The sequence below is a fragment of the Alnus glutinosa genome, chromosome 7 (genome assembly GCF_958979055.1).
Source record: "Alnus glutinosa chromosome 7, dhAlnGlut1.1, whole genome shotgun sequence".
NCBI lineage: Eukaryota > Viridiplantae > Streptophyta > Magnoliopsida > Fagales > Betulaceae > Alnus > Alnus glutinosa.
This window is the reverse complement of record NC_084892.1, coordinates 6,691,674-6,717,122: the sequence shown is the minus strand read 5'-3', so window position 1 is coordinate 6,717,122 and position 25,449 is coordinate 6,691,674. Positions and strand designations below refer to the sequence as shown.

At 38.0% G+C, this 25,449-nt stretch overlaps 1 protein-coding gene across 2 annotated transcripts in view; it reads right to left on the bottom strand.

Moving 5' to 3' along the window:
* Positions 1–25,233, bottom strand: part of LOC133872729 (DNA-directed RNA polymerase I subunit 1) — a 41,869-nt gene extending 16,636 nt beyond the window's left edge. Inside the window, exons 1-16 of one of the 2 annotated variants that reach the window (XM_062310311.1) lie at positions 25,077–25,220; positions 24,974–25,019; positions 23,901–24,070; positions 23,064–23,223; positions 22,600–22,884; positions 18,400–18,687; positions 18,070–18,240; positions 16,155–16,317; positions 15,385–15,575; positions 7,461–7,739; positions 3,713–3,801; positions 3,416–3,563; positions 3,086–3,304; positions 2,520–2,864; positions 2,218–2,362; positions 367–578 (exon numbers count right to left, since the gene is read on the bottom strand). In XM_062310311.1, coding sequence (XP_062166295.1) covers positions 367–578; positions 2,218–2,362; positions 2,520–2,864; positions 3,086–3,304; positions 3,416–3,563; positions 3,713–3,801; positions 7,461–7,739; positions 15,385–15,575; positions 16,155–16,317; positions 18,070–18,240; positions 18,400–18,687; positions 22,600–22,884; positions 23,064–23,223; positions 23,901–24,070; positions 24,974–24,991 — 2,883 coding nt within the window. In that variant the 5' untranslated portion in view covers positions 24,992–25,019; positions 25,077–25,220. Of the gene's footprint in view, positions 1–366; positions 579–2,217; positions 2,363–2,519; positions 2,865–3,085; positions 3,305–3,415; positions 3,564–3,712; positions 3,802–7,460; positions 7,740–15,384; positions 15,576–16,154; positions 16,318–18,069; positions 18,241–18,399; positions 18,688–22,599; positions 22,885–23,063; positions 23,224–23,900; positions 24,071–24,973 lie in introns of both variants that reach the window. The other variant, XM_062310312.1, reaches the window with a different exon arrangement.
* Between the last annotated feature and the right edge of the window lie 216 nt (positions 25,234–25,449).

Sequence of the window (25,449 nt, the reverse complement as noted above, 5' to 3'; positions counted from 1 at the left end):
CGTATTTTGCCACACAACTTTTGTCTATTCTGGACCCTTGAAAGGAATTGACAACAACTTGCTTGAAAACAAAATTAATTACTTCAAAAAATAAGTTCAAAGAATGGTCTGTGAGAAAGTAAGCTATCACCAAAGGGCTAGCTTCATAGTTTTACTCACAGATAACATCCACCCACATATAGAAACTATATTGAAATTACATTATCATCATGCTATTGCTTTCTCCTGTAATATAGAACTGAAAGGATGATACTCAATTTCTAGGTGGAATTTCAACACTTAAAGCCATATCGCCTTGCCAGTAAGAATTTCAATCAAATATTTACTATAAAAAGGATAAGTATCATGAGAACGATAGGAGCTTACTGTAGCACCCTTAGCCCCAGATGTAGTCATGAGAGAAATACAGTTCTTTCCTGAGGGCTTAAATAACCCTTTGGACAACAGCTCCTTGAAGAAGTTCTTGCTTAATTCCTCATTAAGTTTACTTATCATCTTCCTATCCAAGTCTGTTAAGGCTGATTCTCCATTACTCCGTATCTTTTTTTCAATATTCACTCGTAGAACATCTGCATCTGCTAACAGCATAGTCAAGACATTAGATACCCATTACAAAAGGCAAGTTGGATAAAATGATACAAAATTGAAACTTGATTGAAGACAAACAAAGTTCCCAAGAAAGATAACTAAAGATAGGCTGCAGGGTGATCATATATTGATGTAATATATATATATATATATGCTAGTTCAGTCAGATATTTGTAAGAATAAACTGTCCCAGTACATATGAGTTTGTGCGTGTACTTTCTCAACGAATAAGCAAAGATACACATTCTAAAGCATATGTGAACATAGAAACTTTATCCAAGAAACGGAACGTAGCAAATTTAATTGAGAGGAATCAGAAAAGAAAAGAAAAACGGGTCAACATCTTAATGTGGAGTGGTTATTGGAATTGAATGAGACACACAGTCACATGGTACATGCACACCAAACATATGAAGAAATGCATAAACCGCATTAATTCTTGATATATCCAGCCAAATGTGGACTTCAGCCATTTATGATTAATGGAATTAAGGGTCAAAAGAAGTAATTCATATGGACGGAGACCATTATATGTCTTGGCCATGTAGACCAAAGGCTATTTCAATTGGAGGGCCTCAAATGTGCTTAGTAATTGCAGGGCTAGCTACAGTTTTTTAACTTAATAATAGAAAAAGAAAAGGGGAAAATAGACAAGAAAAAGGACAGAGATAATGCCCACAGCTCCAACTTGCCTCTAGCTGTCGTAAGGGTAAACTGCAGTGGTAGAGCTGCAGTCTAATTCAGAAATAAAAACACGAAGCTCATAAAAAGAACCTCAGAAAGAAACACGGAATGTGAGTTTGAAGGTTTTAGAATATTTTGAAAACCACATCTCGATCCAAAGGATTTCTAGACCTTCAACATTTCTCAAACAAGAAGCCTTCTAATTGAGATTGTAAGTAATAACGGGTTCTAAATAGAGCAAGTTTTCAAGCTCTTCAAGATTTTTCCATAAACCATTACCTCAGCGCATCTTTTTCACCTACTCACTGTGAAATCACTAAAAGCCACAAGAAGCCTAAAACATCATCCACAAAAAATCCTATGTCCATTATCTCTCTACACTTCAGACAACAAAAAAGAAACATGACTTTTCATTCGACATAAGCAGCATGACGAGGATTATATGACCATGAGAAGGAAAATCCAGGTTTAGATCTACAAGTCAACACAGAGAAAATAAAAGATGGGAGGGAACAGAAACAGGCATTCAGACATCTAAATATGCTAGCTCTAGCGTCATTATTTCAAAACCATCATTTAATGCCTCTTAACATGTCTTTTCATACCAGACATTTTAAGAAAGAACAGTCAAGTTCTAATTTTGGTGCAACTACACTCGATTGCTTCAGTCAAAATATATAACTGTGTCAATACCCTATTGAGCCATAGGCACCAATGAGGAGCAAGCAAGAAGAAGAAGAGAATTGAAAATCTGTGTCACCAACCATCATCCACAGCATTAAAACAACCAACTAATTTGACCTTTTATAATATCCAAGAGTTAACATATTGACCTAAAACTATTTCATTTTTCATAGTTCTTGACCACATTGATCATAATATTATCACACCTGTACAGGAGACACGAGGTTTAATGTAGAGTGTTCCACATGAACAATAGCATACCTATTTCATCACCACCCTTGCCATTAACAAACAAAAGATGAACATCTTCACCAACTTTCTCACAATCTTGAAGGTTTTTTTCCCTCTCATAGTCTTTGTTCACCGTCAGCAAAAGATCGTCTACTCCACATGTGGCCGCATGCATCTGAATCATAAAGATCCATCCAGGTTTTTTAAGCATAATATGGCATATTGTAAGTCCAATTATTTGACCAAACAAACATGCCACCAAAGTTGAGAAAAAAATTCTTGAAGAGAATATTAACAGTTAGTTTGCAAATTTACAATCAAAGCTGGCTGACCTGCAGAAAGGTAGTAAATAAACGACTCAACGCAGAAAGCAAGATGCCTGCAGTATTTGAGCCATAGAGCTCCTGCACCATATGAACCAAACCATATTCACCAAACTGAGCCTTGTCAATAACACCACGCACCAAGTCATTCTTATATATCAACAATTTATCTTCATCAGGCTCCTTTCTCTTTGATGCATCTTCGTCAACCTTTCTCCCTTTACTCAGTTTATCTTTGTCCAGTTCATCTTCATCACTTCTACTCTTGAAAAAATCACGCGGGAGTTTTGCATCTTTTTCAACAGAAAATGGGGGGTGACCTTTGGTAATATGATTTAGCAAGGCGCTAATTACCTACAAAGGGAAAATTAAACAAAATTATAGTTAGACCATGAAATCATCTGCAATATGCCACCAACTTTTGTTTGACAAGCATGCAATGGAACAGATTTGTTAAGTTCACATTCAAAGGTCCAGGAACATTATTTATAGTCATGCAAGAAAAGAAAGCATCTATTTTATGCTTTGAACTGGTCTTGACATTAAGACTGAAATACAGAATTAGTTTGCTTAACCTGTTTCCCAGTCCAAAGAGGCTCTGGTTTCCATATTGCTGGCAGAAGGGGTTGCATCTCATCTTCAGAGTTTAATATGCAAACTTTCTGGCCAAATTTTCCAAAAAAAGAGGCTGGACTAGATGCAGAGAGGCCAGCACAATAAAGAAGCTGGTTGAACTGATCGCGATTAAAAAAAGTATCCTTCTTCGTAAGAAGTACAGCGCTAATGATATGATCCTGCAAAATATTAGAAAAATAAAAAATAAAAAATGGATTAGACAAATTATAATATTATAAGAAGAAAAAACCATCTCATTGCTAAGGATTATATAATATAATAACTGATACCTGAATCAAGGATCTAATGGGCTCACCACTTGTGGGCTTGACATATTGATTATTTGCATTTACAATGTTGTAAGCTTCAGAACGAGAAATTTCATCTTGAGGGAAATGTACATTCATTTCATCACCATCAAAATCAGCATTATATGTACTGGAATCAAAATCATTAATCAACACATGCGTGGAAGGAAAACCCCAATATTCAATCATAAAAAGAAAAGACAGAGAAATTGATGCAAGTACATGCATAACATAAATGCAATAAAAAAATTCAAAATCAACAAGCGAACTGCATGGTACCTGCAGTTTGCATAGTGCATGCGAATTGTTTTTTCCCCCTTTAACACACGAACTACATGTGCCATTATACTAGGCTTGTGAAGAGTTGGCTGCAATGAAAATTTATTAGTCAAACTCTCCCACCAATCAATTAAAAAAAAATATATGAAAACTCCAGTTGTAAGATACAATTCAGATCATACAGGAAAACTACAAAAAATAATTTGGAACAAAACAGTATAGCCAACTAAATTAGAAATGGTTTCTTGGTAAGTGGTTAAGATGCATGTCATAGCTTAATTCCTGAGGTTGGTTTAGCAGCATTCCATAGATTTTATATGGAAATATGTTATGGCTTCTTCAGTAGTTTCCAGTTGTGTCATGAGTTAAAAGCTATCAATGTAGGGCTATAACTAGCAAAAGGAGAGAAAGATGCTGTTATAATGTTTTACTCTGTGGGTTTTGTGGGCTGGTTTTGTAGGGGTCTTTGGGTTTCCTTATGTTTTTGGGTTTTTCGGGTGTTTTTCCTCTCTCCTCTTGCTCTGCTGTTTTGGTTTCCTCTTTGTATACTTCCTGTATGCTTAGGGGCATCTTTTACTCTTTTTATAAAATTCTCTACTTATCAAAAAAAAAAAGATGCTGTTATAAAGGCTACTGGTTCTAAGGCCTCTGAATTAGCTGGAAGTGACTTTGATGACTTTTTTTTTTTGATAAGTAATTGCAATTATATAAAAAGCGCAGAGGGGCGCAACCCTTATACACGGGACTTTGATGACTTGTAAAGGAAATATACCTATAAGCTGATTTTTTTTTTCTAAAGTTAGAAATATCTTTATAAAAATGAATTTTACAGCTGATATTTGTCCAAAACTCAATTCCTAGGCTTCAGAGCATTTGGGGGGATAATCCTTCTCTCAGTAAATGCTATGATGTGGATGACTGCATTAGTTATTATGCTCATGCATGTAGCATTTCAAGTTAAATTTACCAAGATAACTGTATAGCATTAAATACAAAAATCACCACTGCAATCTAGTTCAAATGATTCTTGATTTGTGGCTCTTTGGATAAGATAGGAGTTGTGATCCAGCCTTGTGTTAAGAGTTACCTTGGTTGTTGGTTTTCTCCTACTCCTGTTTCTCATTGTTTCTTGAATAAAACTCTTATAATAACAAAAAAAAAAAACACTAATATAGTGCATGTATAGAAGTAAATTCCATGACCCTGAAAGGGCAGCTTAACGCAGACAAGAACATGAAAAGTGGAATAATGGGCTGGGACATGACAAGTGGAGTAGAAAACATGAAGACATTGGCACTCTTAAAAGTTATTTGGGATGGGTAGTTGAGAAAACAGAAAAAAGTTTTGTTAGTTGGAAGAAGATCCACTTGTCTCGGGGAGGTTGCCTAACTCTAATCAAGAGTACATTATACACTTTACCTACGTACTTCTTGTCCATTTTTCCTTTACCAGCAGGTATTGCTAGGCGATTGGAACGTCTTTAGAGGGATTTCCTTTGGGATGGTCCAGGCGATGAAACTTATAATAGCTTTACTCTTCCTCTACCTTCACTCTCTGCCTTGCCTTCGACGACTCAAATTGGAGTGACCATTGTTTTCTTGTAGTTGCCATGACCTTGTCTGATAGGTTGCCTTGCTCCTCCTGGTAATCCTGAGCCTTCCCCTGGTCCTTTGTTGGCCTTCCACATGCAGTTTCTCTTACTGGTATCTGGTTTCCGGTTGGTTTCGTTGCTGCTTACACCTATCTTTTCAGTTTCACCCGGTGAACTTGAAGACTATCTACTCCCCAATCCCCAGAGGAGGGTTGGGAGTTAAAAATATCATATTGTTCAATAAAGCTTTGCTTGGTAAATGACTTTGAAGATTCCTACAAGAGGAGAATTCTCTATGGAGATACGTGATTGTTGAAAAATATGGAGTCCAGAGAGGGGGTTGGTTTTCAGAGGAAGCTCAAGGGTGTGTCTTTAGAGAAATAGTATAAATGGCTGGGGGTATTTCTCCAACCTTGTCTCCTTCGAGGTTAAGAATGAATCCCGCCTTCGCTTTTGGCAAGACGTGTGGTACAGACAAATGGCTCTTAAGTCTTCCTTCCCAGAATTTAATGCGGAGAAGTGTCTCTTAAGTCTTCATTCCCAGAACTTCATTCGATAGCTCATGATAAAGAGGCCTTGGTGTTGGATTTCTTGAATTCCACCGGCTCTTCTATACATTGGAAACCGAGTTTCATTATGGCAACCAAGGATTGGGAGCTGGAATCTCTCAACTCTTTCCTTAATATGTCATATTCCTCAAAAACCCATCCAAGGGTGACCAATAGAATGTTGCGGCTTCAAAGAGAAGAGCTTCTATCATAAACTTTAGACTGGAGAGCCTCATCTGTTCCCCTGGAAAAAAAGTGTTTGGAAAGTTAAGACCCCACCCTCGCATCGCTTTCTTCTTATGGACAACAGCTTTGGGTAAAATTCTTATGGTTGATAATCTTAGAAGACGGGATTTCACTCTTGCAAACCGGTGTTGCCTATGTAAAAAGAATAAGGAAACCATAAATAACCTGTCATTCATTATGAGTATACTAGTGATATTTGACACTTGATTCTCAATTTATTCGAGGTTTCATGGGCTATGCCTAACAACATCCTAGAGTTGCTTTATTGTTGGAAGACCCAAGGGTGGGGACATCCCAAAGAGACCATCTAGAAAGTTTTTTTTTTTTTTTTTAAGTAATCGAATTTTCATTAAAATCAAAGGGCACACCCAAGAATAGCATGGACATATACAAAAGAAACACCTAACCAGAAAAAGGAAAAAAAAAAAAAAAAAAAAAAAAAAAAAAAAAAAAAGATCAAAGAGGTCATGGAAACTAGAAATATGGAAACTATCAAAGGCAGCCATCCAAAGGAAAAGGGACTGAAGAAGGCCTTTAACTCCACCACCATCTTTTTTTTGTCTTCAAAGCTTCGGTAATATCTCTCTACAAATACACCACATCAAGCATAACGGAATCATCTTCTAGAGAGTTTTACTCAACGAGCCAACAAGCAAAGAGATCTCTCACTCGATGAGGCATGACCCACGCTAAGACGAATAATCCAAAAGTAGAGTTCCATAAAGCACTAGCCAAAATTTTAAGTAGCATAAAGAAAGAAAGCCCACAAAGCAGCAAAAAAAAAAAAAAAAAATCTGATAGGTAAGCAAAAAATATATCATTAAAAAAGCATAAGATGCTCCTGAGCATACAAGAAGTATACACAAAGACCACCAACACAAAAAATAAATAAATAAATAAAAGAGAACAAAGAAAACAAAGAAAACATCCGCAGAAACCCATAAAACAGAAGAAACACCAAGAAACCCAACGGAAGCCCTAGAGACCTCTTGCGAGCACTCTAAATTTTTTAGCTCCATTCTCTGTTTCGGATAGGATAGCAATCCTGCCCAATCCATGACCCAACTCTAGATTCCACCCCAAACCCACCAACCAATGAGTTTCCATGCACTCCAGATCAGATGGCAGTTCAAGTGTCGTAGGATAGTAGCATTCTACAATCCGGATCGCACTTAACAAACAATGTTGAAGATAACATATGAACATCATGAGCCCTTTCAGCATGTGTTTGCAGCACTTTAGTGCCCCAGCTCACTTTCCGATAATTTTGATAATGTCAGCCAAAGAAAGTAGAAGCTTGCACCTCTCATCACATATGGATATGCATAAGAAATTATATATGTGAAATCTAATCAACCAGTACCTGTCTGTTGACAAGAACAATATCCCCATCTTGCAAGTGGCGACGTACAAATTTGCCTTCAAATTCATAATCGCAGCCTTTCCCATGTTGCGTGAGAAGACCTTGAGAGGATGATACTTTTCTTGATATTGAAGTGCGGCGGTCGCGCTCGTTTTTGCTTTGGCCTGCCGGTAGTTGCCTAGTGTCTAGCTTATCAACGTAGTGTGTAGCTCCAGGATGGATTTCAGGACCATTGATGATAGCCTTCCTCAACTTCTCAACATTCCAAGGAGTCACCCTCTGCAGAAATATCAACATCAAGAGCAAAAATGAAACACGGGGAACTCATTAATCAAAGCATCATTATACTAACAACATTTCCCTGCACCTAAAGGCACACTATGTAATTAGAAAATATCAGAGAAACATGTAGTTCCATACATACAAAATTTTCCAAGTAATAATCAAAAAGAATAAATTCAAATTAAAACAAAATGACCCATCTCAATGTCGTTATTTTATAATATAAGGCAAACAAACGAACAAAAGGCTATTCACTATGTCGCGCCTCAAAGACCTCAAGTAATTTGAAAAGAATTTAAAATTCTAGATTTCAGATCGTCCACCTTTTTGCACAGTAAAGGTCCAAAATAAATTCTTTGCCAACCACCCATCTAGAGTTGCACATCCATCAGAAAAACAAACAATCCAGTCCAGTCTTGTCTTCTACATGTGTGTGTGCGCGTGTATATGTAGGTTGTGAGTCTGGGAAAAAGACTACATTTGAATATCTAGCATCAACAATAGACCCACTGAAATTTTGCACAATTTTGCACATGTTTCCAATTAGTTAGAGTCCATATTTCTAGTAAACAAGAAAATCAAGACAGTTGAGGATAAAAAATTATGAGTACAAGACTGGCTGAAAGAAGTCCAACATGGAAGATAGTTAGAAGCCATCAGGAATGAAGCAAGCTACAGGCCAACACAAAAAGCATATAGAGAAGAAAATTTCCTCTCATATTCTCCCCTACAAATATTCATCTGTGCTACATTACGCATGCTGGACTAAAAGTGTCCACACCTACACTCACTATCTAGGTATACAGCCAACAATGTAGTTACATATCCAAGGGGACATTATTCACATGCAATATTTGCCATACAATGTTTCAATGCCATCCAATGTACGAGGGTCGATATTATTGACCTACATGGATCACAAGTAGGACCAACATACATGAATGGTCATGATTGGCAAATTTATTGCAATCAAGATGCAAGCAATATGCTTCATAACCAGGTGCAGGTTAATGCATTTCTATAGATAACAATCAATAGATCAAGCAGATAACTAAATTAAATAAGATATAGTGATAAAGTCTTTTTTCTTTTTTGATATGTAATGTAAATTCATTCAAAGTGCAAAGGAGCGCAGCCCTAATACAAAAGAAGTACACAAGAGAACCCCTCAAGTATAGAAAAAGAAGAACAAAATTCCAAAAAACTTAGAAAAGTTAGAAAAAGGCAAACTATTCAATGCCACTCTCCATGCATAAACGGATTGTAACATCTTTTTCTTCATCTCTAACAATTTCTTCTCACGATCTTCAAAGCTCCTTACATTCCACTCTCTCCTAAGACACCACATTATACACAAATGAGCCAACCTCCATATTTTCAAAGCATTACGGTTTCCCAATTGTCACTTACCAACAACTCGCTCACCCTTCGAGGCATAACCCAAGCAACACCAAACAACTGAAAATGCGCACTCCACAATTCTGTTACAACTTCACAATGAATGAGAAGATGATCAATAGACTCCCCACATTTCTTACACATACAACACCACTCCACCACAATAACATTCATCTTTCGTGAATTATCCAAAGTAAAGATTTTCCCTAAAGCTATCATCTACACAAAGAATGCCACTCTCAAGGAAGCCTTAACTTTTCAAATACTCTTCCATGGAAAAGGGGACCTTACCAGAGTAGAAAACACCCTGATAGTAAGACTTAACTTCAAATGACTTCCTTTCAGAAGGAATCCAGCAAATTTTATTCTCGCCTCCATGCCTTACTCTTTGAGAATACAACTCAAAGAAACCATAAACAACTTCCACCTCCCCATCATACACAAGTCTTGTAAAGATAATATTCCAACGAATGTTCCCATTCCAGAACTGCATATGATCCGCTACCCACACATCCTTACCACAAGCAATAGTTACCGGAAATGAGAACTTCAAAGGCTGCTCCCGCACAAAACACCATGCCAAAACCACACTTTAGGTCCATCTCCTACCTAATACCTCACATGTTTAGCAAAACCTTACCACTCCCTCCTTATACATTTCCACACTCTCACACCATAGGGCCATCAAACCTTCTTAGAACTCCAACCTCCTCTCATACTATCATGTTTAATGTCCACCACCGTTCTCCACAGAGTCTCCACCTCCGTAGCATACCTCCACAAACCACTTACTCAAAAGGGCTCACTTAAACTGAATCAAATTTTTCACCTCTAAACCCCTTGAAATTATATGAGTACATATTTTTGACCACTTCACTAGATGAAACTTAAACGCAACGCCAATACCCCCCAAAAGAAAGTCCCTCTTAAGTTTTTACAGTCAATTAGCCACTCCTACCGAAAAAGGTAAAAGGGACAAATAATACGTCAGCAAAGTAGAAAAAATACTTTTTCTCAAAGTTAACTTGCCTCCATTTGACAAATAAAGCTTCTTCCAACCCACCAACCTATGTTCCATCTTCTCAATAATGTCACTCCAAATGGTAGAAGCCTTGTAATGAGCACCCAAAAAAAGACCCAAACGAAGCAACTCTACACCTAAGAATGCTAGCCAAACCCTCTTTTTTTTTGATAGGTAATAAGTAGGTCTTATTAAAAGCGTAAGGCGCCCCTCAATACACCGGCAGTATACAAGAGAACGCACCTAGCTAGAAAGAGAAAAACGAACAAGAAATTCATCAAAGGTAAACGACAACGGTGACACAAAAGCCACCGTCCAAAGATACAAAGTATGAAAAAAGAAGCTAAAATTTCCTCCAATGATCTCTCCAAGTCCTCAAAACACCTATCATTTCTTTCCTTCCAAACACACCAGAGAATGCATGTTGGCACCATCTTCCAGATAACAGCACTCCTTTGCCTCCCAGCCGTCCACCAACACTCAAACAAGTCAAGGACTCTTAGAGGCATAACCCAAGACAGCCCAAAACGAGAAAAAATAGCACTCCACATAGCGTATGCAACATCGCAGTGAAGGAGAAGGTGATCCACTGATTCCCCGCTTCTCTTACACATGCAACATCTATCCACCACAATGATATGCCTCTTCCTGAGGTTATCCCCCGTTAGGATCTTGCCTAGAGCCGCAGACCAAGCGAAAAAAGCCGCCCGCGGAGGAGCCTGAGTCTGCCATACACTCTTCCACGGAAAGTGACTTCTCACATCGCAAGTCAGAGAGCTAAAGAAAGACCCTACCTTGAACAAACCTTTTTTGGAAGGGGTCCACCACAATTTGTCTTCACTGCCTCTATTAAGACTGACCGAGTGCAATACCTGGAAATTTTACACTGCCAAACCCTCCACATCGCCATATTGCCTACGGGAACAATCTTTGAATTAGACAAGTTTATCTTCAACCCCGACACTGCTTCAAAACATAAGAAAATGCATCTCAAATTACGAAGTTGTTCACCACTAGGCTCACAAAAGATTAATGTATAATCTGCAAACAACAAATGCGACACTACCATCTCTTCATGATTCCTCGGTCCCATTGAAAATCCAAATAAAAGCCCACGCACTATCCACCGTAGCAAACATCATAATGCTTAATGCTTCTATAATAACCACAAACAATAATGAAAACAGTAGATCCCCTTGTCTTAATCCACACAAACTATTAAAAAAGCCCAAAGGTGACCCTTAATGAGAATGAAAAACCGCACCGTAGATATGCAATGATCTATCCAACTGCCCCATCTCACCCCAAAGCCGCATCTCTTCAACAAATATAATAGAAACTCCAAGTTGACATGGTCATTGGCCTTCTCCAAATCCAATTTGCATAATATTCCCGGCTCCCCAGAGCGAATCCGACTATCCAAACATTCATTCTCCACCAAGACAAAATCCAGAATGTCTACCCCTAATAAACGCATTCTGAGAACTTAAGACAATCTTCCTAAATACTGACTTCAACTTATTTACCAATACTTTAGAAATAATTTTGTACACACCACCCACTAAGCTTATAGGACGCATCCTTAATTTCCATTGCCTCAACTTTCTTCGAAATAAGAGATACGAAAGTATCATTGAAACTCTTCTCGAACTTCCCTCAACTATGTAACTCCTTGAACACCGCCATAATGTCCTCTTTTAATACCTCCCAACATTTCTGGAAAAAAGCTATAGAAAATCCATCAAGTCCTGGCGCCTTATCTCCATTTAAATTTCTCACCACCTCCAACACTTCACTCTCCACAAATTCTCTTTCGATCCAAATTCTCTCCCCCTTATCAATGGAAAGGAATGAGAGGCAATCCACCTTTGGTCGCCACATATATTGTTCAAAATCAAATGTTTATAAAAGTTCGCAATATGTTCCTTAATTACTACTGAATCAGTCGTCATATTCCCATTAACCACTAGAGACTACACCAAATCATTTCTTCTATGCGAATTTGCCAAACGATAGAAAAAAATTAGTATTATTGTCTCCCTCTATCAACCAAAGGGTCCTTGACTTCTATCTCCAACTCACTTCTTCAAGAAAGATACTCTTCTCCAACTTTTTAGAATAATCTTCTTTCTTAAGTTTTTCATCTCCAGTTAATAATCTTTCCCCCGCAATCAAATCCAGCTCACAAAGACCATCCACCATCTCCTTCTTCCTTTTCCATACATTACCAAAGACCTCCTCATTCCATTTCTTCAAATCAAATTTCAATGCTTTTCAATTTCTGTGCCAACACATAACTAGGAACACCCTGATAATTATAGGACCCCCACCACGTTTTGACCTACACTACAAAACCCTCTGATTGCAGCCACATATTTTCAAACTTAAAATACCTACTACCCCTACTCCCCACGCCACAATCCAACATCAATGGAAAATGATCGGACAATAACCTAAGAAGACATTTCTGAGAAACATCTGGAAAATATTCCTCCAACTCTGGATAGCAAGAATCTATCAATTATGGGCCATGCCTCAACATCTCGATTATTAGACGACGTGAAACTCCCCCTACCAATGGAATATCCATGAGTCCCTACTCAAAAGAATTCTAAAAAATTCCACCATCGCTTGTGTCAGCCTTGATCGCCAAATCTTTCACAAGGATACCAAACTACATTAAAATCCCCACAAATACACCACGACATCTCCCACAAACTCATTAAACCAACCAACTCATCCCAAAGACATCTTTCCACATCATCATTTGGCCCATAAACACCTGCAATGCAAATCCAAAACTCATTGTAACGCATCTGAAAGAACACGCTACCACAAACCTTACCGCACATTCCTCAATCTTCTCCACCCCTCGCCTATCCCACATTAACAGAATACCTCCTGATGCCCTTGCCGTCCCCAAATACAATCAATCCACATGATTACAACCCCATAAACTACAAACCACCTCCGTAGTAATAACCTCCATTTTTGTCTCTTGAAAACACACAATATCAGTTGCCCACTCCTTAGAAGCCCTCTAATCCCCATCCTTTTCTCGTTATCATCCAGGCCTCTCACATTCCATGATATGATCTTAGGTTTCATAAAGAACATTTGCCACCCCTCCCCTCACATGTCACTCTATGAGATTGACCTCCCTTAACATCAGAATTCACCGAACATACCAAATCTCTTTAATTCACAATCTCCTCTATTCCCAGATTTTCCACTCAAGTCTGTGACACTACCCACCCCATTTTGAGGTCAACTAGCTTCAATCGCAGTGAATAAAGTCATAAGTTGATCCTCAAAACCTTCACAAGACAATCCAACTACATGGCAAAAAAAATTTTACCCTCCATCGCCCAATCTTAGGACACCAAATAAGATCCTCCTTTTTCCCCAATTACAAACAGTGGATGATATCCAACATCTCACTTTCCCTACTTTCCTCTTCCATACATGTCACCACGACTAGTGCAAGATCAACCACAACCCCACAGCATAAACTATCCTTACTACCCACGAAGCTCCCTACTACACCCTCCTCATTCTCCACAAGTGCTACTCAACTCCCAAAAAACTGACATCCTTCTACCCTCTGATACAATATCTGGTTACCCAACTCAGACACCACCCTCTGCAATGCATTGTCGCAACCTCCCACCAAAACTACACCCCTTTAACACTCAACACCCTCAACCCCCTCCGCATTATCTCCCTCACGAACTTGAAACCGAGAAATCTAAGCCAAAGATGACTCCCCAACTATACTACTCTCACCTCCACTTGTTTTGTGCTCTTTGGCGTTATTTGCCATAGACCCATTATTTTCTTCCACCATATCAAGCTTCGAACTCAAGGCCAAAGGAGGGACACTTGATGCCATGTTGTGGACTACACCACCCATGCACCCAGAGACTACATTGGCACCCTCTGGGTCAGATACGACTTTCGTCGTTGTCATCCCCGTCATCAAGCCCAACACGGGCCTTCGCTCCCCCACTTGCTTCTATGCTTAGGTTGTACCCGACTACTATACACTAAGAAGTTACCCGTCTCAAGTTCAACTCTTCTTTTTTCATTTGATGGTTGGGCTTTGAAATGCTCCTTCCCAATTTCCCCCTTCGGAGCCCATTTCCTTATTCTTTAGAAACCCAAACTCCTTTCGGCCCATCACAAATTCATCTTCCTCTCTAGACAAAACCATTACCTTGTCTTTCAAATCCTTTAAATTGTTTTCGATAGTGCCTTATATCTCCCCGGCCCCATTTAGCACGGAGCCCATCTCTAACCAACCCAGACATCTATCAGCTTCCTTTTTAATCGACATACACATATTCTTCAACGGCTGCAAAATTAAAGCTCCTTCCAAAACAGGCTTTGTCAATACAACCTCTCCATCTTTACCCGCGTGATCTCCGGCCGGTGAATGTGTCTCCTTCCTTCCAAAATTTTCCATATTTGGCATTGACTATCCAGAAAAGCCCATGTTGCCCCTGCTCGACGACGCTCTTTCCTAGGACTGCCCCTTCCCTTCCAACACCTCCGCGTGAGACCACCCTCCCTGGTCCACTGTCCGCAATAAGCCCGTGAAAACTCCTTGCTTCTCCCCATTTTTGTTCTCCCCCAACATCTTTCTTCTCATAATACTTCTCCAGGCGCCTCAACTGAGATAGGCAGTTAGCCCATCCTCTTCCTTCTCTCCCCTCTAGTACTATAACAAAACTACACCTTCCTCCACCACCACATTCCGATAACTCCAAGAATCTCCCATGATTATTTACTTGCTGCTGCAAAATATACATTGTATTTCCCACAAGATAGGCCCAACAAAACTCGCTCAAAGCTCCTCCTTTTATCAACGCCTCCATCGAAGTCTTCAGCCAACCGGATAGTTCCTCTACTTCTCTCTACTAAACGTACACAACTAACACCAATCTCAGAACGAATCTCAAATGATTTTGCTTCTACATAGAAAAATCCCAAGTATCCCATCTCTCAATTCAAATGAAACTCAAACAAACAGAATTGCGATGATACACCTCCGATACCAATCTCACACGCCAACACTTACCCTCACGCACTGAGATTCCATCAAGAGCATAACCCTTTGGCTCTATAATTAATTAAAACTTATAGTGATAAAGTAAGGAACAAAAATAACACTTTTACATATTCATTACTACGTGATGATAATTAAAATTTGTCCATTCTTACCTCGGGATAGGTTAACCTTAATGCAAAGTATGGAGGAATTCCTATTTCATTTACAGCTAAATAAGGATCTGGGGATATGACAGAGCGGCAAGCAAAATTAACCCTCTTTCCCATCATTTTCTGGCGGAACATGCCTTCCTTCTTTTCCAGCAACTGACAAATTCCTGAAGCTACATCTCTTCGACCTTGACCTACCATAAGTAGAGAAAGGAAAACGGGTGTTAGCAGCTACAGGCAGTGATTATTTTAACACTTGCATATTATACTTGAAACAAGGGACAGGCACTGTCAAAGCCAAGGACATACACTAAATCATCCAATGCACACAAATAAGTATTAACAATGCAAACAAAGTGGAACACTTTTTTTTTCAATTCAAATAACTCTACCCATGACCAGTTCCCCTCAGGTAATCTTTGGAATAAAACCGCAATCCTTATTTTTTTAACGCAGACTCTAAGATAAAGCACGAGACATTCATTACAATCATACACTTTAGAAGCATATACACACCATTACACATGTAGTTTAAGAAGGGTAAGAGAGGGGAGGAGTAATGGAGAGATAGGATTTTCATCATTGATCAAAGTAAAAGCCGATAAATGTAAGGCATTGCATATTTTAATTTGATTAATAGATTTTTTTTTAAGTAATATGATTATAGATATTTGAAATGCAATCAAAAGAGAATCTATGGAATTTACTCATATTCAAAAACATAACAGAAATTAGAAGTCCAATCAAGGAAGATAGCATCAATTTATACTCACCTGTGGCAGTTTTGCTATCAAACAATACGTTTATAGATTGTTGGAGATCCATCCACTGGCGTACTATCTTTGAGTATTCTAAGTTGTTAACATGCGCATTTCCCAAAGATATATTGGACTGTAGCACCTTATTTAACAAAACAGTTTGAGGATGCTCCATTACCTACAATAACATCATATATGTAATTCAATGAAGCATCCTTAAAATCAAAAGAATGTAGTAGATACAAATTAAAAAATAGCATTAAGTTATTCATCCCGCTACACATGTTGCAGGTGCAAAAAAAACAAACAAAAAAATACTGAACCTCACTCAACTTTACATGTAACAATAATAGAATTTTTTAGCAATCCAAATTCATTAAAAAGTGCAGAGGGACGCAACCCTAGTACACAAGAACAAGATTCCAAAAACTCAAAAAATTATAAATATGCAAACTATTCCATGCTACTCTCCATGTATAAAGGGATTGTAACATCATCTTCTTCAGCTCTAACATCACAATCTCACGATCTTCAAAGCTCCTTGCATTCTACTCACTCCAAAGCACAACATTAAACGCAAAGGAGCCAACCTCCATTTTTTTTTTTTTTTTGATAAGTAAGAAAGATATCATTAAAAAACGCAAAGGGCAATCAAATACACAGGGAATATACAAGAAAAGTGGCTAAGAAGGAGAACAAAAAAGAACAAAAAAATCACTAAAGGAGTTAGGAATGCCGCAGTCCAAGAGTACAAAGAAAGGAAAAAAAAAAAAAGTAATAAGCTCCTCAGTCGTCCTTTCTTTGTCCTTGAACTATCTATCATTACGTTCCCTCCACAAGCACCATAAAAGACAAGAAGGAACCATCTTCCATACAACAATACTCCGAGAGCGACCACCTGTATTTTCAAAGCAGTACGGTTTCCCAATTGTTTCCTCCAACTCACCAACAACTCACTCACCCTTCAAGTAGAAGCCACATTATTCTTATCCTTTTCCAATTGAGTCGCATTTACAATAGTCAACAGTTTCCAAGTATTACAAGCACATAACGAAAAGTATAAGCAAAACAGGGGGTCGGAGCAAAAATAAATAAATTGCCACTAGAACAAGTAGCACTATTTCTAACATAAACAACTGCCTTCAGAGCGTGGTATGATTATTTAAGATACAGTTTGACATAATTACAACTTTACCATGATAGAGGCCAGCCTAGCTTAGTTGTCATAATGAACACTACAATGGGTCCAGAAAATACTTAGAGCAAGAAAAGCGGGGAGCATTGCTCTAGTACAGAGCATGTGTGCAAAAAAGACACCAAAAAATCAAGATGTAACATTACAATGATCTAAAATATCTTCAAAAAGTGATTTTACACATTAATTGGATTATCTAAAATGCCAAAGTAATTTTACCTTTCTCAGATGCTCCATGAGAGCATCTAATATCGCTTTTCTTTTCTTTTTTTTGATAAGTTGAGAGCATCTAATATCGTATTAGGTCCACAATGCATGCTCCTAACATGACTTACCATTTGCTTCCTCTTTAACCACCATACGCTTACATTGTTTCAACCAAACCAGAGGAAGAGAGAAACAGGCCGACAGAGCTAGAGATAAACCATGCCAACTATAATGTGATTAAGAATATAAATTTTTCAAAAGACAATGTGTGCAAGCATCGCAACAATGCATAAACATCGTTCATATGATAATCTAAATGATTAATATGTTTGGTGGAAAGCAAAGAAAGCCAACTATTAAGATTGCTAGATTTGCCAACAAAACCACAGCACAGATATCTTTAACCAACATAATATTTTCCAGGATCACGACAATCGAGGGAAAAACAAAGTCAAACAGGAATAGAAGAAAACAAACCCCCACTTTTTTTAAAAAGAGCAAGATTTTCTTTCAAGAACAAGTACATACCGAATCACCTCCCTTGGATGGGGGGCGGAATTTGATTGGAGGTACAAGAATAGTCTCTAAGAAGAATATAGAGTAAGCATCTTTCATTTGAAGTCCCTGCTGCTGAATATCACTGATAAATGAGCACAGCTGACTCTCATTTTCCCAGAGAAGCTTCACAATATCTTTAACCTGTAAATTAGAAGAGAAAATGGAGAAAGAGAGAGAAAACTTTAAAAATGCACTTCAAAATCAGATTAGGTTCCTATAACATTGAACCCAAGTCATGACAACCATAGACAAATGACGGCAATTACGATTGTAAAAAAGAAACTTCCCCAAGTAGCATACCTCTGATGGCAAAAGAGGTCCCGAAAATAAATCCTTCTGCTTAAAGAACTCAAGAGGCACTTCCCCTCCTTTTTTTCTATGCCTTCTTGCAGGACTATCTTGAGCTTCAGAAGAGATAGCACTGGAGGTTTCTGTTTCAGCAGTATCAACAACATCCCCCCAGGGAGTCATATCACTGGTGTTTTGCACCTCAAGAGAAGTTTTTCCATTAGTTCCACCAGTTAATGACCTTCCCACCTTGATCCCTTGAATTACATTCCGTCTAGCATTGGCACCTGACATACCACTCTACAAAAATCAACCCAAAGAGAAAAATTAGTTATTAGCCCATTAAAATACTTTAACATTGTAATTTTTATTGTTTTTGTTTTTGTTTCTTCCTTGTCCTCTCTCTTTTTTCTTTTTGATAAGTAAAGCATATTTAAAAGGCACAAAGGGGCACAACCCATAGTACACAAGACGTATACATGAAACCCTTAATTCAAAGAAAAAAGAGAGCATCTATCTATAAATTCAAAATAAGAACACTTATGCATAATCTGAAGTTTCTCTCTCCACAAACAAAATTTGTAGCATCATTCTTTTCAAATGCATCAAATCAGTCTCACAATCTTCAAAACAACGTGCATTTCGCTCCCTCCATACACACCACATCAAACACAATGGAGCCATGCGCCAAATCGATATCAATGTCTGATTACCCTTTTGCCCCCTCCAACTCCCCAACATATCTTTCACCGACCACGGCATTACCCACTCCACCTCAAACATTTGCAGAATCGTCCTCCACAATTCTATAGCCACCATACAATGCAGAAACAAGTGTTCAATGGACTCTCCAAAAATCTTACACATAAAGCACCACTCCATCACAATAATGTTTCTCTTTCGTAAATTATTCAAAGTTAAAATTTTCCCTAAAGTTGCCGTCCACACAAAGAAAGCCACTCTCAGGGGGACTTTAACTTTCCAAATACTTTTCCACAAAAATAAAGACTGAATAGGACTAGATAAAACCTCATAGTAAGACTTTACCTCAAATGATTTCTTTCGCTCCGGAATCCAACACATTTTATCCTCTCCCTACTTCTAACTTTAAGAGTGTACAAGTGTACAACATCTCAAAAAATCTACTAATCGCTTCCACCTCCCAATCATGAACTGGGCGAGAAAACAAAATATTCCACAGAATTGTGCCATTTTGTCTCTGCATATTCTCCTCCACCCAAGCATCCTTGCTTCTAGCAACGAGAAACAATTCTGGAAAAAGAGTCTTCAAAGGAATCTCCCCACACCACACATCATGCCAAAACAGAACTTTCGAACCATTCCCGATCTCATATCTCACATGAGTTGCAAAAGCATCACATCTCCTCCTAATACTCTTCCAAACTCCAAACCCAAAAGAACCTCCAACCTCCTTAGAGCACCAACCACCCCTCATACTTCCATATTTGAAATCTACCACCTTTCTCCAAAGAGCATCCCTCTCCAAAGCATATCTCCATAACCATTTATCCATCAAAGCTTTATTAAACAAAACCATATTTCTCACTCCTAGTCCCCCCAAAGCCTTTGAAGAACAAATTGTATGCCAATTAACCAAATGAAATTTAAATTCATCTCCAATACCACCCCAAATGAAGTCTCTCTGAAGTTTTTCCAAACGATTTGCCACTCCCACTTGAATAGGGAAAAGAGACAGAAAAAACGTAGGTACACTTGAAAGAGTACTATTGATCAAAGTTAACCTCCCACCTTTAGATAAACACAACCTCTTCCACCCCGCTAATCTAACTTCCATCTTCTCAATAATACTATTCCACATATGAGCGTCTTTATACTTAACACCCAACGGAAGACCCAAATACTTTATCGGAAGTGAGGCCACACCACACCCAAGAATACTAGCTAACTCCTCCACATCCCCTACCTCACCTACCAGAACCATCTCAGATTTAGACAAATTAATTCTCAAGCCCGAAGCTGCTTCAAAACAAAGCAGCAAACACCTCAAGTCTCGAATCTAGTCAGCAATAGGATCACAAAAGATCAACGTATCATCTGCAAATAATAAATGGGATACCATCATAACATCATGTCCTCTCTCTTTGTTTTCCTTTGTTGTCTTTTAGCTAACCTTTAGGTGAAAAACTAGGTGTGATACCAAGGAACCCTAGTTGTGATGCTTGGAAAAACTAGGTATGATACCTAGGCTTGTCTCTTCTTTTCTTTTCTTTTTTCTCTTCTTTCAGTTTCCAGCAATTTTGTTTTGAATTCCAATCAATATATGATTTGATCTTTATATATTGTTTCCCTAGAATCAATCCCTTTTTTTTTATAAGTAAGAAAGGTTTTATTAGAACAGTGTCAAGCGCCCTTATGTATACAGGCAGTATACATAGGAACAACCAAACTAGCCCACAAAAAAAAAACCCAAACGAACCCGCAAGGACCTAAGCCCTCAAACCCGAAACCCACAAGGAGCACTCAACGCTACAGCACGTAAGCCTTGCCTTTCCTTCGCCAATAGGGCACGCTTGCATCGCCATAGTTAATGGAGCTTTTCAGAATCAATCCTAAACGGCCCAAACCACCTATCCATCAAATAGCATTCAAACAATCCAAAAAAAAAAAAAAATTAAAAGACTATTCCCGAGTTACTGTTCACAGCGGGGAGAACAAGCCACTATCAATTAGTTTTGCCGATTTCCACATCCGTTTTTCTATTCCTAGTTAGGTGTTTCATTTTGTATAATTCTTGTGTACTTAAGGGTGCCTTACGCTTTAAATAAGACTAAATTTACTTTTTTTATAAAAAAAAAAACTGTTCACAGCCCAGAAACAGCCAGCCAAATGCTAAATTTTCCTCTCTATTTCATCTCCAAATCCTAACCTTTTGTTATACCATTAAAAAAACCCTATATTCCCTAATATTTTCCAGCCTTTTTCCCACCAAAATCGTAGCCATAACTTGTCCTGAACCCTAAAACAAGTTGCTTTCCAGATTCTCCAACATAAGATTTGGTTTCAAATCTTTTGTTCTACATCAATTTTGGTATCATAACTTCTGTCCTAGATCAAAAATTGAGAAGCATCACTCTAAGAAAGCAGGAACCATCCTTCTAAATAGACCCCCTTCAAACCTTCCAACAATCTTGCCGGTCAACTCTTGTTTCTTAATCCATTACTAACTTCCTATCCCCTCTTCAAATTATTATTGCATGAGCCAGGAACAAGACCCTTTCACTATGCAAAGAGCATTCTCTCTTTTTAATAATCATGAACAAATGAATCTCGATTAACAACCAAAAAGATGAAATGGAGAAAAAGAGCAGAGCAATACAAAACCTAAAGCCGCGATCAGTGAAAGATATGTTGGGGAGTTAGAGGGGGCAAAAGGGTAATCGGACTTTGATACCAATTTGGCGCATGGCTCCATTGTGTTTGATGTGGTGTGTATGGAGGGAACGAAATGCACGTTGTTTTGAAGATTGTGAAACTGATTTGATGAACTTGAAGAAAATGATGCTACAAACGTTGTTTATGTGGAGAGAGAAAATTCAGTTTATCCATGAGTGTTCTTATTTTGAATTCATAGATAGGTGCTCTCTTTTTTCTTTGAATTAAGGGCCTCATGTATACGTCCTGTGTACTATGGGTTGCGCCTCTTTGCGCTTTTTCAATATACTTTACTTATTAAAAAAAAATTATTAAAGAATCAAGGAGGGTAAATGCCTGCAATGAATATATATCTGTCCACAACTTAATGTTTCTTAACAATTAGTTAGGTGAAGTCTTTAGATAAACACAAAATTACATACACAATCAAACACAATCAGATATGGAATCTGCTTTACAAATTAAATTTGAGCAATTTTTTAAAGAAAGGGCATCTTAATAGCCACTCCCATCCTATGGATTCACTTAAGATTTTTTTTCCCACTTCTTATTGAAATTAGATCAGTTGCTGGTTTCTGTATGTTATTTGTCAAAGTTCCAGGCTTCCAAGCCCTCACAAGCAGACAAATAAATCCATGCATTTTACTACAAGAACTGAAAGAAAAAAAAAATATATATATATATATATATATCCTTCAAATATCATCAAATATCACCAAAAGTTAAAGGCAAATAAGAAAGGAACTATCGCTGGTTACATGGACAGTTTTCAAGCAGTGACGAAATGAAAAAACTTACCATATAAAACCATCCAAAAGTAGGTTTACTGATTTTAGGATTTCTGGCCTCACAGTTCTTACAAACCACAGATCTTGGCTTCATAAATTTTCTCAAAGCAGACATAGCTTCAGTAAACTGAAGAGAGGTCCATCCTTGCTGACATAAATGCTCCTTATCGGTATACTGGCTCACATCGATGTCATCTGGATATGAGGTTTCACTCGATGTATCCAAGTCCAACCTTTTGGCCCCAACAACATCACCTTTCACAATGAGTTTCAATTGAGAAACACATGTCTCAACCTTAAATTGGTATAAAAATTCAAAAGAAAACCATTAGAGAAGATATAAAAGCCAACAAGGATCTAAAAAAATAACTAGAAAATAACATTCAAAAAGCAAGGTCAATGAAAGGAACAAAGCACAACAGTCTCCATGAGGCCCAGGAGGTACTATATATTGCCCCATCAAAGTGAAAATACCTGGCTTCTGCTTGCTCGGAAATGGTGACAAAAGAAACAAGTACTCTGAAGAAGACTGTGAAGAATATTGAATAGCAAGGGATTATAGGCTGGTGAAACAAGGTCTATGCGACCAAAATGGCCTGGGCAATGGAATGAACGCTGCTCACATGTCTTGCAACTGCATCAGAAACAAAAGAACTGTATCATCCCTACGTCACAAAAATTGCCATGTATTCTACAACAAATGCACCTATTAAACATCGTTCATTATTACACGATCATTTCCAGTAAACCAGCAGTATGAGCAAAATTTGTTACATGATGAAGAATCCATTTATAATCAGTACAAGCTGCTGCAAAGAAAAAGAAAAAAACAACCATACTAAAAAATTGTCAATTGTATCAGTGAAAAGATAACTGCGTGTTATTTTATTACTTTAAAATATCCCCCTTACTAGTATCATGGGCATGGACTATCTACCTCTAAATTGACATATTCGTTCGTCAATTAAACTAGGAGGACATATTGTTTAATGGGGAGAAGCAGAAGCAGAGACAGAGAAGAAGAGGGGGAGGGGGGGACAAAAAGGATAACTAAAACTTTGACAATAAGTCTAACAAAAAAAATAAGATGATAAAACTAGCAAAGGAATAATAATTACAGAACAGACCACAAGATGATAAAACTAAAAAAGGAATATTAATTACAGAACAGACCACACAAAAGTTCATCCTGGGTGTCATCAGATTCCGACAGAGGCATTAACAAGCATGTGGCCTTAAATGTGAATAATGTAAGACAGAAAACACCTACCATAGGGCTCAATCTAAATAGGTGGGTTAAAAGAGACTTACAGCGTCCTTTCATCTAGTGGGCCCAATTTTGGATCATACAATCCACCAGGCACCGGTCTCTCCATACTATCAAGCAAAATTGAATTTGTAATCTTCACAACACTGTGCTTTCGAACCTCTTCATCTGTAAAGAAACTGAACCTAACTGCTTCGAAAGACTTCGTAGTACCCTGCAGTAATGCTCAGGTTAAGACAAATATGGTGAATTCCATATTTCAGTCATGCGTTCAGTACATTTAGTAGCAATTGCACACAAAAGATCAAGTGCGCACAAGAGAGAGAGAGAGTAGGAGAAACAATATCCCAGAACCTTGAGATTTGATTTTTCAGGACCCAAGAGAATTCTGCCTCATACACCTTCACTTACTAAGATTCGATCATAACAAATACACATAACAGTTAAGTCTTCACGCCCAGTTTTTTTTAGAAAAAGAAATAATGCAAACTTTTCTATACAGAAAATATACCACAAAAGACCTGGAGAGTCTCTGCATTATCAGATAAGCACTTTTCAAAATGTATCACAAGTAAAACCTAAAAACTTGTCCTCAGAGTCTTCAGCTTAAGCCCTACTATTAAGTGTCAAGAAAAAGATAGAAAGCATAATGAAATTGTGAATCCCATTTCTTATTCGAAAAAGAGAAAAGGAAAAAAGTCACATTAGTTCGAATTTCCAACAAGCCAAAAACACAAACCAACCAAATCCACAAATCCACGCAGATTTACCAGATACTTCCAAACTAAATGAAAATCAAGAAACCAGATATTGTCTCTCCACAACTCCAAGCATAACGATTAAGAGCTTTTTGTTACTTGGAGCTCAAGAAAATTATATACTCCACTAAACTGAGTTCCATAAAATCACTTGGCTCCATTAAATTTAGCTACTTTCATTATTAAACAGCCAAAAAGAATAAAATGCTTCATAATTTACTGGCATAATGTATAGCGCAAAGTTAAGGAACCACACAACAGCCAAAAAGAAAAAAAAGTTTCATAATTTACTGGCATAAAATCTATTACGCAATGTTAAGGAACCACACAAATACATGTAAAAATACAGAGAGAGAGACCTCTAGGGGTTGCGCCATGACGGTGTTGCTGATGTAGAAGGCTATGTAAGTCGGCAAGTGATAAAGCTATTGAAGGAACAGAGAGAGAGAGAGAGAGAGAGCGATGACCGGTGCTGAAGACACCGGCGGGTAAGGATTGTTGGTCGGCGGCGGGGTAGCGAGAGAGCTGAGTTGAGTTCGAGAGCAGGCGGTGACTGCGTGTGCGTGTTCGGCCCCTTCCCTAGCCTGTCTCAACTCGGTGCAAAAAACTCGCACGTGACGTAGGGGCCTTTTTTTCTTTTTTCAGGTGTTCGCACGTACGTAACGTAAGGGCTTAATTTCGTCTATACGGACCGTAAACGTTTTTTTGAAAGCGCCCGGGACAATACGATCCCCAGGTGCAATAGGCGAACTTTTAATGGCTTATGCATTTTTATATTTAAAATGATTAATTAAAATTTATTTTATTTATTTTAACCAATAAATTTTAAAAGGTA